The 16,468-nt window shown below is 37.0% G+C and overlaps 1 protein-coding gene across 1 annotated transcript in view; it reads right to left on the bottom strand.

Annotated features, from left to right (window-relative positions):
* The window catches only part of LOC148953533 (uncharacterized), a 49,943-nt gene extending 33,838 nt beyond the window's left edge, over positions 1-16,105 (bottom strand). The window contains exons 1-2 of the mRNA XM_089087726.1: positions 16,040-16,105; positions 1,657-2,117 (exon numbers count right to left, since the gene is read on the bottom strand). Of these exons, the coding sequence (XP_088943852.1) occupies positions 1,657-2,117; positions 16,040-16,041 (463 nt within the window). The 5' untranslated portion in view covers positions 16,042-16,105. The remainder of the gene's footprint in view (positions 1-1,656; positions 2,118-16,039) is intronic.
* Positions 16,106-16,468: the final 363 nt, after the last annotated feature.

The following is a 16,468-nucleotide window of genomic DNA, read 5'->3' as shown; positions in this document are numbered from 1 at the left end:
TCTAAATTTTTATGCTTAAAGTTTTATTATCTACATAGTTTGATGCTCTGTAATTTGTAGGGATATATTTTTTAAGCCAAAAAATTACCTTCAAGAATTTTTTTTTTCACTCCTCCCTACTAGAACTTCCCACCAGGTTGGTCCTTTGAAATTACTGGTTTGTAACTTCAATTCTTGTTTGCCGTATTGAAAGGATGTTTAATGTTCTATTTATTCTTTTTCATTGTTGAGCTGGAACAAAGAGAGAAGACCATAAGACTGTTTTTGAAGAAGATTGCATGCGGGCAACTAATATCCCTAGGAGTACAGGTTCCAGTTTTTCTGTCATTTCTGATACCTTACCCTAGGACCAAAAGATGGCATATACAGTATTGAAATTTCATTTCAACCTTATTATGATAAACCTCATACATACCACTTAAATAAACATCCTAAACCTTCTTTTTGAAAAATCTCTTTATGATAGATATTCCTAGGCTCTCTTTTCAGATTTCGAACTCACAGTAATTCATTTTATCATAGCTTTACGCTACTTGAAAAAAAACTGACATGTGATAAAAACGTTGTTTTAGAAGAGCACTTCTACAACAGCACTGGCAAGTGACCCTTGCGAGCGCAACCTGAGTTTTAAGAAGTAAAATCGCTTATTATTGTTAGTTGCATTTACTTTATACTGTAGCGTCTTCTTTTTCCAAATATGATACACATTTTATACCACGCGTATATGGACTGAGCAAATACGTCACAACCTTTAGTTCAGTTGCTATTCGTGAATTTAAGAGTCGTGAATTTAAGACAAAACAGGTTTTCCATAGGCATACCGCGATGTGTACATCAGAATCGCGCATGCGCGAAAGCGGAGTATGAATCTTGTGTGGTTTTAAATGTGTATCACGTTAGCCTTTGTCGATACTGTGTAGTCTCTCTACTGTGAAAACAGCATAAGCTTAAAGTACACGTTATCAATACCAGCTTAATAAGCGTTTGTAAAACAAAGTTTTCTTTTTAAATTGATAATAGTTCAGATACGTAAATGTCTAAAAAAATTAATATATCTTAAAAACATTAAAAGAAGATTAAATTTTGCATTGTAAACTTTAAACGGTAAATTTAATGCTATTTTTTTACTTATGCTACTAAGTCTTACGGGAAGAGCAGTTATAGAGACATAAAATAGGACGTAATTTAAAATATTTGATCCACACTGACAGTTAAAATTAACTTGGCTAGTCCAAACGTGCTTTTTATAAGGTAGATGGTTTTTCACTGCTTCCAACCCTCGGAAATTCGATGATCACAAAGCACGGCTTAAATGTTCTTAAAACGATTCTTTTCTGGAAAAAAGTTTCTAAAAAACTTTTCGTTTTCTTAACTGGCTTAAAATCCCTTTAACGAAAAAAAAGAAAACCAATCAAGGTTGGCATCCTTACTTCGGGGTATAAATTTGACATAGGACATCAGCGCGCAAAAATAGGGAATAGTTTTGCTGCCCTTTCTGACATACACTAAAGGAATATCGTGATTGGATTACAAAACTACATCACAAAAATGTGCCAATGGCATTGAAGCGCACTTTTAGACTCGGAAATATAGAGCAGTAACGTCTCTTTTTCTCTTTCCTACTGTCATATAGCTTATTGTTACTATGAAACTTACCTTTACTGAGTTCCTGGCCAAATATTTCAGATGGTGGTTGTAGCCAAAAAATCTTGATACGGCTTGACCAGTCCTTTTCTTCGTTAATTCTTTCCCACCATTTGCCACTAAAATTCATATTTGTGTATACATGAAAATAATCTGGCCTATGATTAATGTATGCAGAGCGGAAACAAACGTAATCTGTAAAGCTATATTCTGCCTTATTCCAACGTATATAGTGTACTATGTTTGGTACCAAGTAGTTTTCAGTCGGGGTGTCATTTTTAAACTTATTTCCATGAAAAATAATATCTTCAATGATCGAGGAATTAGTTGAAGAATCTTGCTCTTTTACCTGATAATGATATTTTTCTTGTGCAATAACTTTATCGGTAGATTTTCTAAGACTTCTATGTATTACCGGTAGACTGAATAAGATGAATATTGGCAATAACCAAGCTATCCTTCTGACTCGCTTCCTAGAATAGTTTTTGAATTAGCCAGAACAAAAAACGAATAAGCCAAGATAACACAGAATACGTCTAATATTTTCGACTCGAGGTTTTATGCAGCAGGCACGAATAAATAACATATCTGAATACGCTGCGATCAAACGTGGTTAATGTATTATTGCATTTAAGAAAAAAAACAAATACAACAGCAACAGAATGTCAAATTTTTAGTTTCTGGGCAGAGCGATATGGTATGGATGACATTGAAAATTACTCAAATGACTGAAACAAGGGCATTCAAATGAGTCAACTACTACTGGAGAACGCAGATATCAGCAGTATAGGGTCAATCTATACAAGCAGACAGTCCCCCTATCATACAAGCAGGCAGTACCCATTCCATACAGAAAGGCAGTACCCATACAATACAACGGGACAGTACTCCCACCATACAAGCAGCCTATCATTCAACATACAGCTACAGACATAACCATCCCATATAACAAGACACAACAATGTTTTATGTGTGTGGATGTATGGATGTTTTATTGTTTATTGTATTGGTGTTTTATTTGATGTTTTATTGTATGGATGTTTTATGTGTATGGATGTATGGATCTGTATTATATGTTATATTGGTGTTATATTTGATGTTTTATTGTAAAGATGTTTTATGTCTATGGATGTATGGATTTTTATTGTTTATTGTATTGGTGTTTTGTTTGATGTTTAATTGTATGGAAGTTTTATGTGTATGGATGAATGGATTTTAATTGTTCATTGTATTAGTATTTCATATGATGTTTTATTGTATGAATTTACCAAGTAGTTGGGTTTGTTTGTGCAAAAGTGCTTTTTTATTAATTTTTGATACTCAATCATCAATTGAAAGACTTGGAATTTACCAAGTAGTTGAGTTTGTTGTGTGCAAAAGTGTTTTTTCGTTAATTTTTGATACTCACTAACCAATTAAAAAACATGGAATTTACCAAGTAGATGACTTTGTTCAATACAAAGTACTTTGATTGTGTGTGTTAGAGGGGGGGTGTCTGGGTGTGTGTTGGTGTTGTGGGGGGGGGGGGGGGGGGTGGGGTGTGGTGTGGGTGTGGGTGTGTGGGGGTGTGGGGGGGGGGGTGCGGGTGCGTGTGCGTATGTGTGTGCGTGTGTGTGTGCGTGTGTATATGTGTGTGTATGTATGTGTGTGTGTGTGTGTGTGTGTGTGTGTGTGTGTGTGTGTGTGTGTGTGTGTGTGTGTGTGTGTGTGTGTGTGTGTGTGTGTGTGTGTGTGTGTGTGTGTGTGTGTGTGTGTGTGTGTGTGTGTGTGTGTGTGTGTGTGTGTGTGTGTGTGTGTGTGTGTGTGTGTGTGTGTGTGTGTGTGTGTGTGTGTGTGTGTGTGTGTGTGTGTGTGTGTGTGTGTGTGTGTGTGTGTGTGTGTGTGTGTGTGTGTGTGTGTGTGTGTGTGTGTGTGTGTGTGTGTGTGTGTGTGTGTGTGTGTGTGTGTGTGTGTGTGTGTGTGTGTGTGTGTGTGTGTGTGTGTGTGTGTGTGTGTGTGTGTGTGTGTGTGTGTGTGTGTGTGTGTGTGTGTGTGTGTGTGTGTGTGTGTGTGTGTGTGTGTGTGTGTGTGTGTGTGTGTGTGTGTGTGTGTGTGTGTGTGTGTGTGTGTGTGTGTGTGTGTGTGTGTGTGTGTGTGTGTGTGTGTGTGTGTGTGTGTGTGTGTGTGTGTGTGTGTGTGTGTGTGTGTGTGTGTGTGTGTGTGTGTGTGTGTGTGTGTGTGTGTGTGTGTGTGTGTGTGTGTGTGTGTGTGTGTGTGTGTGTGTGTGTGTGTGTGTGTGTGTGTGTGTGTGTGTGTGTGTGTGTGTGTGTGTGTGTGTGTGTGTGTGTGTGTGTGTGTGTGTGTGTGTGTGTGTGTGTGTGTGTGTGTGTGTGTGTGTGTGTGTGTGTGTGTGTGTGTGTGTGTGTGTGTGTGTGTGTGTGTGTGTGTGTGTGTGTGTGTGTGTGTGTGTGTGTGTGTGTTCTACATTTTACTGTGCCCATAATCATAGTTTATTTTCTTTGGATTCTCGTGTTGCTGATCATAGCACCCTTGCTACTTCTGAAGTACGGAGACTGAGGATCATACAAAGCTGGTGGACCTGTTCGAGAGGGTTTTACTTTGGTCTAAATCTAGTTCTTTAGTTTTTCCCCCTGCATCTCAGATTTTTCCTCGAAAATTTCCAATTTGTCTGTTTCTTATTGCCCAGTTGTCTACTTTTGTCATCTTTTTCTTAAACCACTTTCTAATACTTATAAAAAAGCCAACAATCTAATCCTGGAAAAATATCGTCGAGCAACTAAACCATTACTGGATGTTGAAAAGCTTAATTGCTTTCCTCAGTATAATAAACGGCTATCTTCCCCAATCTCCTAGATTCATCTTTGTATCTGATCGGTCGAATTAATCGGCTCCAATACCTCTCAGAATGCTGAAATTCTGTACATTCCAACAGTTGATTCTGATTTCAGTCCCTTATTTGCGTTTCATATAAAATGGAATGCCCTTCCTGATTCAGACCTTCAAAAGAGTTGCAAAAAGGCTCATAGATTCTTATTGATTTTTCGTCATTGTCTAGTTTTTGCCGAAACATATTCATGTAAACTTTTTTAATCTTTCCCTCTGTCTGTGTGTCTCTCCCCCTCTCTCCCTATATCCCTCCCTCCCTTTCTTTTTCTCTGTTTAATTTACTGTTTACGAGTTAGTATTTAATTAATAGTATTTAAAACTGACGTAACGACACTGGCGAAGGCTATTGCTAACTTTAATCATGGTGCAGATGAGAAAGTGAAATCAATTACATATTTTGGCATTATTCAGCGCACTCCCCAGAAACGTAAACTACTAACATTCAAAGTTTTCTACAGAACTGTACAGAAGCGTCGCAAATAGGATCATCCAGATCTTTTCGCTTAAAGTTTGAAACTAGTGAACACCTACAAAAAGCGATAGACAGTCCACCTAAGATAGGCATACTTGTGGCTTTCAGTTGCAGAATAGAAGTTCCTGACCCCTAAGTGTTATAGATGCAAAGCATTTGGCTACACTTCTGCTAACTATGTTAATACGGAGTAATGCTCTCAGTGTGCTGGGTCCATATAAGAACTCTTGAGACAGTTCGTGTCAGCTAGCTGTGAAGTGTGCACTATGTGGTTAAACTGACCACCCATGCTACGTGTATAAGTGCCCTGTAGCCCATTAACTATTAAAACGAGTCGTTCTCTAAGAATCCCTTCTTGGAATATAAATGGTGTAGTGATCAATGAAAACACTTACTTTGTGTCACGTCGTGGCTGACTGTGATGTGCTTTGTCTACAGATGTATTTCCTATCGAAAAAAGGACTAGCACTGCTATAACTTGATGGTTGGGGTAAAGCCTTTGATGTGACTGAGTTGTAAATTGGGAGAGGAAGACCCTCAGTTGGTTTGGCTCTATTTATTCGTGCCGAACTTATGCCCAAACCAATTTTGTTCTTTGATTTCTTTATGTCGGTTCAACTCTTAGACCTTGCTGTGTTTTTTACATATATGCCCACCGACTACCGTGACTTATACTCAGAGTGGAAGTTCAGCATAGCTTGTAGTAAGGTTGGAAGTTCTATGTCAGAAGCACAGAAACAAGGCTGTACTGCTATCATCGCAGGAGATATGAACTGTAACCTTAGTGATACCAATAGCTCCAGGACAAAGATCATTCTTAGTTCCCGTCCTCAACTGACGGTTAACAATGACCTGGCATTTACATATGTGAACAACAGTCGGCTATATTCAATCTTAATCTTTTCCTTTCGATGAGACCGAATGCGATTAACCCCTCTTCTCGAGTTAACAATTCATTCAGTGTTTTTAGCGGTTTTGAATATGTTTCGTGTTGGTTTAAGTGATCCTAATACCCCACTCATAAACCTTAATCGCTGGGTTTAGAAACAGGAGTGAGAAAAAACTTATGTCGATGCGTCTCCATCACATAGCTAGAATCAAATACGCTGACCACATCACAAATACTAAAGTACGCCAAAGGCTCCAGTCGACTGAAATCGTTCTCAGTAAAATGAAGAAACGGCAACTGTGTGGGCTCGGCCACGTCATTCAAATGGAGCCAAGCCACCTCCCTAAAAACACACTTGAAGGATCTCTGCATGGCACCCGTCCACGAGGCAGACCACGAATGCGATAGATAGAGAACTTCGATTTTGACAACGTCAATTTAGCCCAGTTGTCACGTACTGCCCCTGATAGAATAATGTGAAGAGCCTTTACACATAAGCTAGCATAAGGAGTAGCCCCAAAAAAGGAGTGACTTGTAATGAGGATGGTCGGGACCTAAGGGCAAAGGACTTACCATTTAGTTTCTGATAACATAATGTCAAAAATTGAATTGCCTTATCACCTATCGCAGACTAGCTCAGGCTTAGGTAAAGCTGACAAACAGTTACCACTGAATACCTATTGCTGTGAAATCGTAAACGCGTCGAGAATTGCAGACATGGTGCCTGTACCTACTAGAAAACTCAGATCAAAACAGAAATATAAAGGTAGAACGAAAACCCCAAGCTTAGTAAAGCATGCTGTCACTCACAGTTTTGGTTTCGACTTTGTTGTGAAGGTAGACATAAGGTAGACAGAGTGAATAAAATCAGATTGTACACAAAACTTGAATTTGCTAAATTTTTGGCTCAACACCAGGCTTGTAATATAAGAGAAAATAGCGCTCGAATCGAAATCAAACCCTCCCTGGTTTGAAAATTTTTGAAAAGTAACAGAGGTATTAAACATTCCGACCCTGCCCATCTATGCCTTTCGGAGAAAGAGTCGACTAACTACTACACTTCCAAGCTTTTTACAACTAGTCCCCAGCTTGAAAAGGCTTTTGAAAAGAACTAGATAAAATGTTCTCCAAGTCTATTCAAAGTCCAAGCCTTATAGTAGCCTTCTCGAGTGTCTGTGATGCCATTAGCAAAGTAAAAAACACAAATACTCAAAGAGAGTTAATTATGTTTGTGGATTGCATCTGGTGAATGGCAGTCCGATGCTGTTTGAGCACTTAACTTTAATGTACCAAATGAAATTCTTGTGGGGCTTAGTGCCCGATTCTTTTGGTTTTGGTATCATCACTCCAGTTATCAAAAAGAGAAAAGTCCCATCTCAGTGCAGTTCGCATAAACCAATTACTTTTGCTTCGGTTCTCTGTAAAATTTTTGAAATACTAGCTATTGGTGAGATAAACCGAGTGTGCTACATGCCCAGCAACCAGTTTGGGTTCAAAAAGGGCTATAGTTGAGAATATATGCACCATACTATGTGTAATATCCTTCTGTTGCGTGATCGAATTGATTGATCTGTTGTTATTACAGGTTAAAAATTAGCAACAAGTCAAGTATTCGACTCCGGTCTTAATAGTCAACTACTGTAGAGCGCATATAACCGCAGTCTTGACCAGTCGGTGGTCCTTACGTTCCGTAATTTGTATTAGAAACTTACAGTGCAGATTAAGATTAGTCTACCGAGTGAAATAAAAACTTATACTATTATTCCAGTCCGAAAAGGGATTTGTCAAAGAGCTACCTCTTCGCAACCTATTTTCAATAACAGTGTAGTTGAGGTTCAGCATGTGGTTAAACCGAGTTTTCTCATCTTGGTCGAGAACTGTCTTTATTGAACTATTTTGACCATATTTTGTATTTAAGTAGTTCTTTTTCCCGTTTTGAAGAGATTTTTGTGGCTTTGAAAAGCTCATATAAGAAAATGGGTCTATCTTTCAATGAGACTAAAACATAGCTTACTGTCTTTAATCGTAAAGGAACACTCCCTACCCCAGAAGTAAAACTTTATGACAAGATGCTAAAATCTTTTTCAAGTAGCCTATAGTGCATCTTGGTCCACCAGTGGGTTGTAACGTTAAATCAATACGTCTTTTGTTAATAGATGATTTTACTAGTAAAGTCCGAAAAGCTCACCGAATAATTGTATCTTCGAAAGCTTCATATATAGACAACTAATTCAGACCCAGCTATTTTCGGTGATAGTTACACCACATGTGAGGGCGATCACTCCTTGTTGAGTTGTCTTATCAGATAAGAATAAACGCACAGTGCGTTTTTGTTACTACCGTTTTTGTAAATTCCTTTTGCACGTGCCTACTTGGAAACGTACCGCAGATATTAGCAACCATATAACATACCAGAACCGTACATGGTTATTCAAAAATACTAGAGAAGTTTTATATGTGCTTAACGAAAAATAAAATATATGATGCTTTGCGATATTAGTGTCCATTTGTTGTTCTGCTAGTATATATTTAAGTGTTTCTTATTTGATGCATTTTTGTTGTTGTCTTTCCTTTTATTAGTCCGCTAGTGACATTTTGTCTTTTTAGTGGGAAATAAAGTTCCTGCATTCATTCATATGATTATTTCCCCCTTCTTTACACGCCATGGGGTATTTGTGGGGATCAGTGCATTATATTTGTTTTGTGATTTTGTTTATTGTTTCTGTTTATTGTTTATTGTGATTTATTGTTATTTGTGATTTTGTTTGTTGGGGTTTATTGTTTATTGTTTGTCGAGTAAATTCTCAGTTAATTCGATTAAAACACTGAGATTTCCTTTCCATCTTGCTTGATACTTTGACAATCAAAGATGAGTACCAGATTCTCCTGGATTTGTGGGCTGAGACCTTTTTAATTGGGTTTTACTGCATTTAATTCTGTTTCTATAGTTTTTCAGCTTTATTTTGCTTTATAATTCTTGTAGTGTGTCTTCATACGGGAAAACTGATTTCTGAAACTAAAACTTATGAAAACCCTTCAAAGGCTTTAGCAAAAATAAAGTAATCCCTATTTTCAAAAGGCCCATTCTGAATTTTCCTTTTGTCATAATTATGACTTTCTCTGTGAAATTGGCGACTTTTTAATATAATGTCAATTCTTTTTCAATCAGCTTGAAAGAACATTTTAGATGAAAATTATAATAACAATCAAATTATACGAATAATAGCACTAAATTTTCTAGGATTTAAAAAATTCAAAATCAAGGTTGAAAAGAAAAACTAAAAAAAAACAAGAAAAATTAAGTTAAGATCGTAAGCTTAAGCTATTTGTAGTTGAGCTTGGATTGCGCTTTAAATTTGGAATTCGTCAGTAACATTAGGTTTCGAGTTTGAGAAAAAAGAGTTTCTCAGACGTTACCAATCGACAAAATATGGAATATATCCTTTTATCTAATGTTGATCAAAAATGTGAAAATGCACATTTTCCTATTTATTTCGAACATTCATGTTGTATCAGAGGCAACACTATGGCGTTGCCTATAGTAAAGGCCATACGGCTCCAATGTTTTATTATTATCATTATTTTTTTTCCCCAGAGGCACTTCATATGGAAGGGGTCGTCGTAAAAATTTCAAAGGGGGCTAATTCGAATGGAAATCGAGAGTTCTAGTGCCCTTTTTAAGGGTCAAAATTGAATGGAAGGCAACTAGCCCCCCACGCCCATCATTCCCCCAAACACATCCAATCAAAATTTTAAGATAGCCATTTTGTTCAGCGTAGTTGATTTCCAGATAGGAACTACATTTTGAGGAGGAAACTCCCCCACAACCCTCAGGGCAAGAATTTTATGTTATGCCCGGGGCATTATAAGAACGATGTTGGCACAATGTATTATTTATTATTATTTTTTCCTTTAGAGCAGGGCACTTTGTATCGAAGAAGTTGTCGTAGAAACTTCGAAAACGGCTCATTCCATTGGATATTGGAGTGGCTTGTGCCCTTTTTAATAGTCGAAAGTGTTTTGAAGGCAACTAACACCCCTTCTACGCCCACCATTTCCCGAAAAACATTCAATCAAAATCTTGAGATAGCCATTTTGTTCAGTGTAGTTGATTTCCAGATAGAAACTATGTTTTTGAAGAGGACACTCCCCCACAGCCTTTAGGGCAAGGGATGTAAGTTATGCCCTGGGGGCATATAAGGTTCTTATAGAACGCGTTGTCGTAGAAACTTCAAAAAAAATTCATTCGATTGGAAATTCAAAGAGCTAGTGGTCTTTTTATTAGTCGAAAGGGATTGGAGGGCAACTAAACCCCCCATCGACACCCTTTTTTCCTCAAATCAATCCGATAAGAACTTTGAGATAGCTTTTTTTTAATTAGTTCAAAGACAATATAACGAAAACTCCGGGGTCGACACAGCCCCCCTGGGCCCGAGGGCAGGTGTTGTAAGTTATGCCCTGGGGGAATATGATTTTATTGAAGGGATGCTCGTAAAAACTTCAGAGAGGTCTCATTTGATTAATAATTGAAAGTTTTAGTTCAGTTTTTAGAGTCAAAAGAGATTGGAGGGCAACTAGCCCCTCCCCCGCCCCTTTTTCTCCAAATGCATCCAATAAAAAATTTTTGATAGCCATTAAGTTGAAAAATGCTCAAAAGTCAGATAAAAAAAAACTCAGGTGTCGTCAAAACCCCCTAGGGCCCGGGGGCAGGCGTTGTAAGTTATGCCCTGGAGCATATATGGATCGTCTGAAAGGGATGCTCGTATAAACTTCTGAGAGGGCTCATTTGATTGGAAATTGAAAGTTCGAGTTCACTTTTAAATATTCAAAAGAGATCCGAGGGCAGCTAGCCCCCCACCCACGGCTTCTTTTTCCAAACCCATCTGATGAAAATTTTGAGATGGACATTTTGTTAAAAATACTTCAAAGGTCGGATAAGAAAAATTGCGGTGTCAATACAACCCCCCAGGGCACAGGGGAATGCGTTCTAAGTTATGCCCTATGGCCTGTATGGTCCTTATGAAAGGGATGCTCGTATAAATTTCATAGAGGACTCATTTCATTGGAAATTCAAAGTTCTATTTCACTTTTTAAGAGTCAAGAGAGTTGAGGGCGACTAGCCCCCCCCCACGCTCTTTTTTCCCCAAACCTATCCGCTACAAAGTTTGATATAGCCAGTTTTTTGGTAATTGTTCAAAAAGTAGATAACAAAAACTCCCCTTAGGGGATAGGCGTTGTAAGTGTTGTCCTAGGGGTGTGTATGGTTCTTATGAAAGGGATGCTCGTATAAACTTCAGAGGAGGCTCATTTGATTGGAAATTGAAAGTTCTAGTTCAATTTTTAAGTGTCAAAGGATATCTGAGAGCAACTAGCCTTCCCCCCACACACCCTTTTTTCCCCAAGTCTATCCGATAAAATTTTTATAATAGCCATTTCATTAAAATAGTTGAAAGGTCAGATAAGAAAAATTCCTTTGTTGACGGAACCCGCCAGGGCCCGGAGGTAGGCGTTATGAGTAATGCTTTAGGGGCATATATAGTTCTTATGGAAGGGATGCTCGTATAAACTTCGAAGAGGGATCATTTGATTAGAAATTGAAAGTTCTTGTTCACTTTTTAAGAGTCAAAAAAGATCGGAGGGCGACTAGCCCCTCCCCCTCTTTCACGTCCTAAATGCATCAGATGAAAATTTCGAGATAGATATTTTGTTTAAAATAGTTCAAAGTTCTGATAATAAAAAACTCCGGTGTCGAAACAGCCCCCCAGGGCCCGGGGGTAGGCGTTGTAAGTTATGCCCTGGGGGTATGTATGGCTGTTATGAAATAGATGCTCGTATAAACTTCCTAGAACGCTCATTTGATTGAAAATTGGAAGTTGTAATTCACTTTTTAAGAGTCAAACGTGATTGGAGGGCAGCTAGCCTCCCCTCGCACTCCATTTTTTTCCCAGAGGCATTTCATATAGAAGGGGTCGTCGTATAAACTTCAAAGGGGGCCCATTCGATCGGAAATCGAGAGTTCTAGTGCCCTTTTTAAGATTCAAAAGTGATCGGAGGGCAACTGCCCCCCTGCCAAGCCTTTTTTCTCCAAATACATCTGATAAAAAATTTGAGATCATACAACAAAACTCCTTTACGTATGGCCCTTTCGTTAAAAATAGTTCAAAGGTCAGATAAGAAAAACTCCTGTGTCAACACACCCCCCCCAGGGCCCGGGGAAAACATTGTGAGTATTGCTCCGGGGACATGTACGATTATAGTAGAACGTATGCTCGTATAAACTTTGGAGGGCTCATATGATTGGAAATTGGAAGTTCTCGTTCACTTTTTAAGAGTCAAAAGAGATCGGAGGGAATCTAGCCCACTTCTCCATGCCCTATTTTCCTTAAACCCATCCGATAAGAACTTTAAGAGAGCCATTTTTTCAAAATAGTTCAAAGGTCAGATAACAAAAACTTCGGTGTCAACACATCCCCCAAGGGCCTGGGGGCAGGCATTGTAAGCAATGTCCTGGGGCCGTATGTGGTTCTTATGAAAGGGATGCTCGTATAAACTTCAGAGAGGGATCATTTGAATGGAAATTAAAAGTTGTAATTAATTTTCTCAGAGTGAAAAAAGATCGGAGGACAACTAGCCCCTCCCGGCCTCCACGCCTTTGGGTGTATCGGATGGATAAACCCATCCGATAAAAATCTGAGGTGACAATTTTTTTTTAAAATAGTTCAATCATCAGATATTAAAACTCCAGGGTCGACATAAACCCCCAGGGCCCAGGGACAGGCTTTGTAAATTATACTCTGGGGATATGTATGGTTCTTATAGAAGAGATACTCGTATAGACTTAAGAGAGGGCTCATTTGATTGAAAATAGAAAGTTCTAGTTCACTTTTAAAGAGCCAAAGGGACCGAAGCTTAATTAGTCTCCGCACGCCCTTTTTCGTCAAACCCATCCGATAAGAACTTTGAGATAGCAATTTTGTTAAAAATAGTTCAAACATCAGATAATAAAAACTCCGAGGTTGACACAACCCCATTTTTTCACTTTGATATTGTTACTTTGATACCAGTGTTGATACTTTGTGAATATTTGATTTTTTTTTAAGTTTGATTTTGAAATAATGAATTTTTAAAAACTTGTAATTTTTTACAATCAAAAACGAATAAAAATTAATTTAAAAAAAACTTTCCGAAAAATAAGTTTTTCAAAGAAAAGTAAAGGCCGTTTTAAACTTCAGGTCAACTTATATGAATACCTTTTAAAATTGACGCGCAAAACGACCGGATATTATTATTAAAGAATAAATGAAACCCAAAACGAACAGAAATTAAATAAACAATCATAGCATAAACATACAACAAGTAATAATATAAATGAATAAATAGATCCTAAAGCGAGTAATGCTTAGATTAAATATGAAAATCTAGCTTAAAACATAAAAAATATTTTCCTATTGAAGTATAAATGAAACTTAAAACGAACAGAAATTAAAAAAACAATTAATGCAAACAAACATACAATAGATACTAAGGTAAATTAATAAATAAATCTTAAAACAAGTGAAACTTAAATTGAATATGCAAATCAAGAAAGAAACAAACAAAAATCACTACAAACAAGAGTTTGGGTATGACCTCCTTCTCTCACGGTAAAAGTCTAAAACCTACTGCGTCATTAGCGCTTTACCGAAAACTAAATGCGTCTTGAACAGACTTGGAAAATATAAACAACATCAAATTGAATATTTGATGCATAATGATATTAATTGTTGAAAGATCCATCAGATCAAGAATTTATTTCACTGTAATTGTTTTGTTTATTTTCAATGCTGTAAGAACTGGAAAAGAAAATGTTTGTAATCTGTAAAATTTTGACTCTGTCTCACAACTTATTTTTTAAAACAATAAAAAACTTTAGCGTAAAGAGCGAGGCGTTGAGGAGGGGAAAGCCCCTTTCATATACGGAATAATTTCTGTTCGTTTTAAGTTTTAATGTCGCTCCTTACTTTCAGTTTAAAAAACATGTTTTTTTATTTTAAGAAATGTCAAGTTAACTCCGTTATGACACTGGCTAACTGAATAAAAATAGATAGATAGTCTTATCGGGAGATGAATTTCTTTTGGTATTCTTTCGGAGGGAGTCTATATAAATTAGTTCTGAGATTACGCTGGCTATGCATGATCTACGGAAAAACCGAAGAACGGAAAAAAATGAAGAAAACAAAGGTGAGGAAACTTTTCAGTCCTCGAATAACGAAAGTAAATCGGATATTTGGATAAAACTTCTGCTAAGCCATCCTCAGTGTTAAAAATTATTTTATTTACAAAAAAAAAAACAAAAAAAAAACCGTTTTGGTTATCAGATATCCATACAAATATCTATGAAAAAAATTAATTTAACATCAACCTTTAAAGATTATCCTTGGTGAATTTTTTTTTCGTTTTTCTTCTTTGTTTTTTGTTTTTTTTTCATAGTTATTTGTATGGAAAAATTGTTCAAATCGTTAGTTTTTTAGATTTTTTAGAACTTAAAAAAAATCGTTTTATTCGAATTAAAAGGCCCTTGTTTTTCAGGAGTTGTTTTAAAAGAATTAGTACAATAAATAAAACTTTAATTTAAAGAGCAGGGTTATGAGGAGGGGGTAGTTCTTTCATATAACAAATAGTTTCTGTTTATTTTAAGTTTTAAAGTTGCTCCTTACTTTCAGTTGAAAACACTTGTTGTTTTTTAAATTTTATTCCGAGTTGTTTTTCAAATCTTAAGGGGAAATCTGTCTCCTCCTCAGTGAAAATTTCCCCTAAACCAGAAAAAAAATTCCATAAGAAGTTCCTCCCGTGTAAAATCCCTTCTCCTGGAAAATTTCCCTGGACAATTCCATCCTCGCTAAACTTTCGCACGGAAAATTTCCTTGGACAATTCAGCCTGAAAAATTCTCCGGACCCACTTTCATTTGAAAAAAAAACAACATACCTTCTTTCAATTTGATTTCTGATCGTTTTTCAAATCGTGCCGGTTACCCCCACCTTCGTCCCCCGGTGGAAAATTTTTCCCGAATGACCTCCCACCTTCCCATTGGAAACTTTCCCCCGTGAGTAAGTCCCCAATAAAGAAACTGTCCTGCAAAAAATCCTTTCTCACGCAGAAAAATTCCACGGACAATTCCAACTGGTCAGAAAATTTCCCTTGGACCATTGCCCCGAAACATCTGCACATGTAAAACGCGTCGCAAAAGAGAAAGTAAGACAAATAAAAAGAATTTCAAAGAGGAATTCTGGAAAACTCTCCCGTGTAAAATTTCACCTGAAAATTTCACCCCCAGAAACTCCCCCCCACGAAAAATTATACCCATAGCAAACCATCCTGCAGAAATCCCCCCTTCCCGAAAAATGCCTGTATACACCCCAATAACATAGAACTATATGTAAACAATGGCCAAATTCATAACTTACAGCTATTTCTTGAGAGATTGTAGGGAGTCATCTGATCTTCAGAGACACTGTTATTGGAACTTTCATTTATATTGAACAAAATGGCTATCTCAGAATTTTGATCAGATGACTTTGGGGAAAAATGGGGCGTGGAAAGGGGGCTAGCTACCCCAATCCTAATCTTTTTGTCACTTAAAAAGGGAACTATAACTTTTAAATTTTTTTTGCATAAGCACTCTCCCAATTTTCGAGTACCATTATTTCGATGTGATCCCCCTGGACAAAAAAAAAAAAATAAATAAACACGCATCCGTGATGTTTTTTTTCTGGCAAAAAAAACATGAAGTTCCACATATCTGCAGATGGGAGCTTGAAACCTATACCATAGGGTTCTTTGATAAGCTGAATCTGATGATGTGATTTTCAGTAAAATATCTCAACCCTTTGAGGGGTCTCCCCCCTTTTTCGGAAATTACGGAAATTTTCTCAGGCTAATAGCTTTTGATGGGGAACATTAAACTTAATGAATTTTACATATTTGGAATAAAGATAAAACCCAATTCTTTTGATGTATCTATTGTTATTGAAATTCTGTTTTTTACAGTTCCGACTACTATTGGAGCGAGTCGCTCCTTACTTACATTTGTTACCATGAATGTTTGATTATTCATTCACTAATTACATTATTTAATGCCTAATAAGTTTCTTCTGTATAAAACACTTACATTTATATTGGTACCATCACTACTTGTTTTGCACTCTTAAAGTAATCAATAAAAATTGAAGCTAACTTCTTTTCACAGAATAAAAGATAAGAATAGGACACAAAAAAATAATAGTGCGCTTCTGCAATTTATTTTGATACCTTATCGTATTGAATAAACTAGCGCTATTATTGAAATAATGTCTGCAAATATCAATCTGAATATATATCAAACAGTTCGTGGTAACGAACTGTAAGTAAGGGGCGGTGCGGCTCAAAAGTAAGCGAAACCTTAAGAAACAATGGATACATCAGAAGAATTGAATTTTGGTCCTTATTCAAAATGTATAAAATTCACCAAGTTTAATACTACCCATCAAAAGTTACGAGCCTGAGCAAATTTGCTCTATTGTTGAAAAGAGTGGAGAACTCATATAAATCAAGTGACCTT

The sequence above is a fragment of the Artemia sp. Qi Xiang Cuo genome, chromosome 4, assembly GCF_049724085.1.
Source record: "Artemia sp. Qi Xiang Cuo chromosome 4, ASM4972408v1, whole genome shotgun sequence".
Classification (NCBI taxonomy): Eukaryota; Metazoa; Arthropoda; class Branchiopoda; order Anostraca; family Artemiidae; genus Artemia; species Artemia sp. Qi Xiang Cuo.
This window is presented reverse-complemented; position numbering and strand designations above follow the sequence as displayed.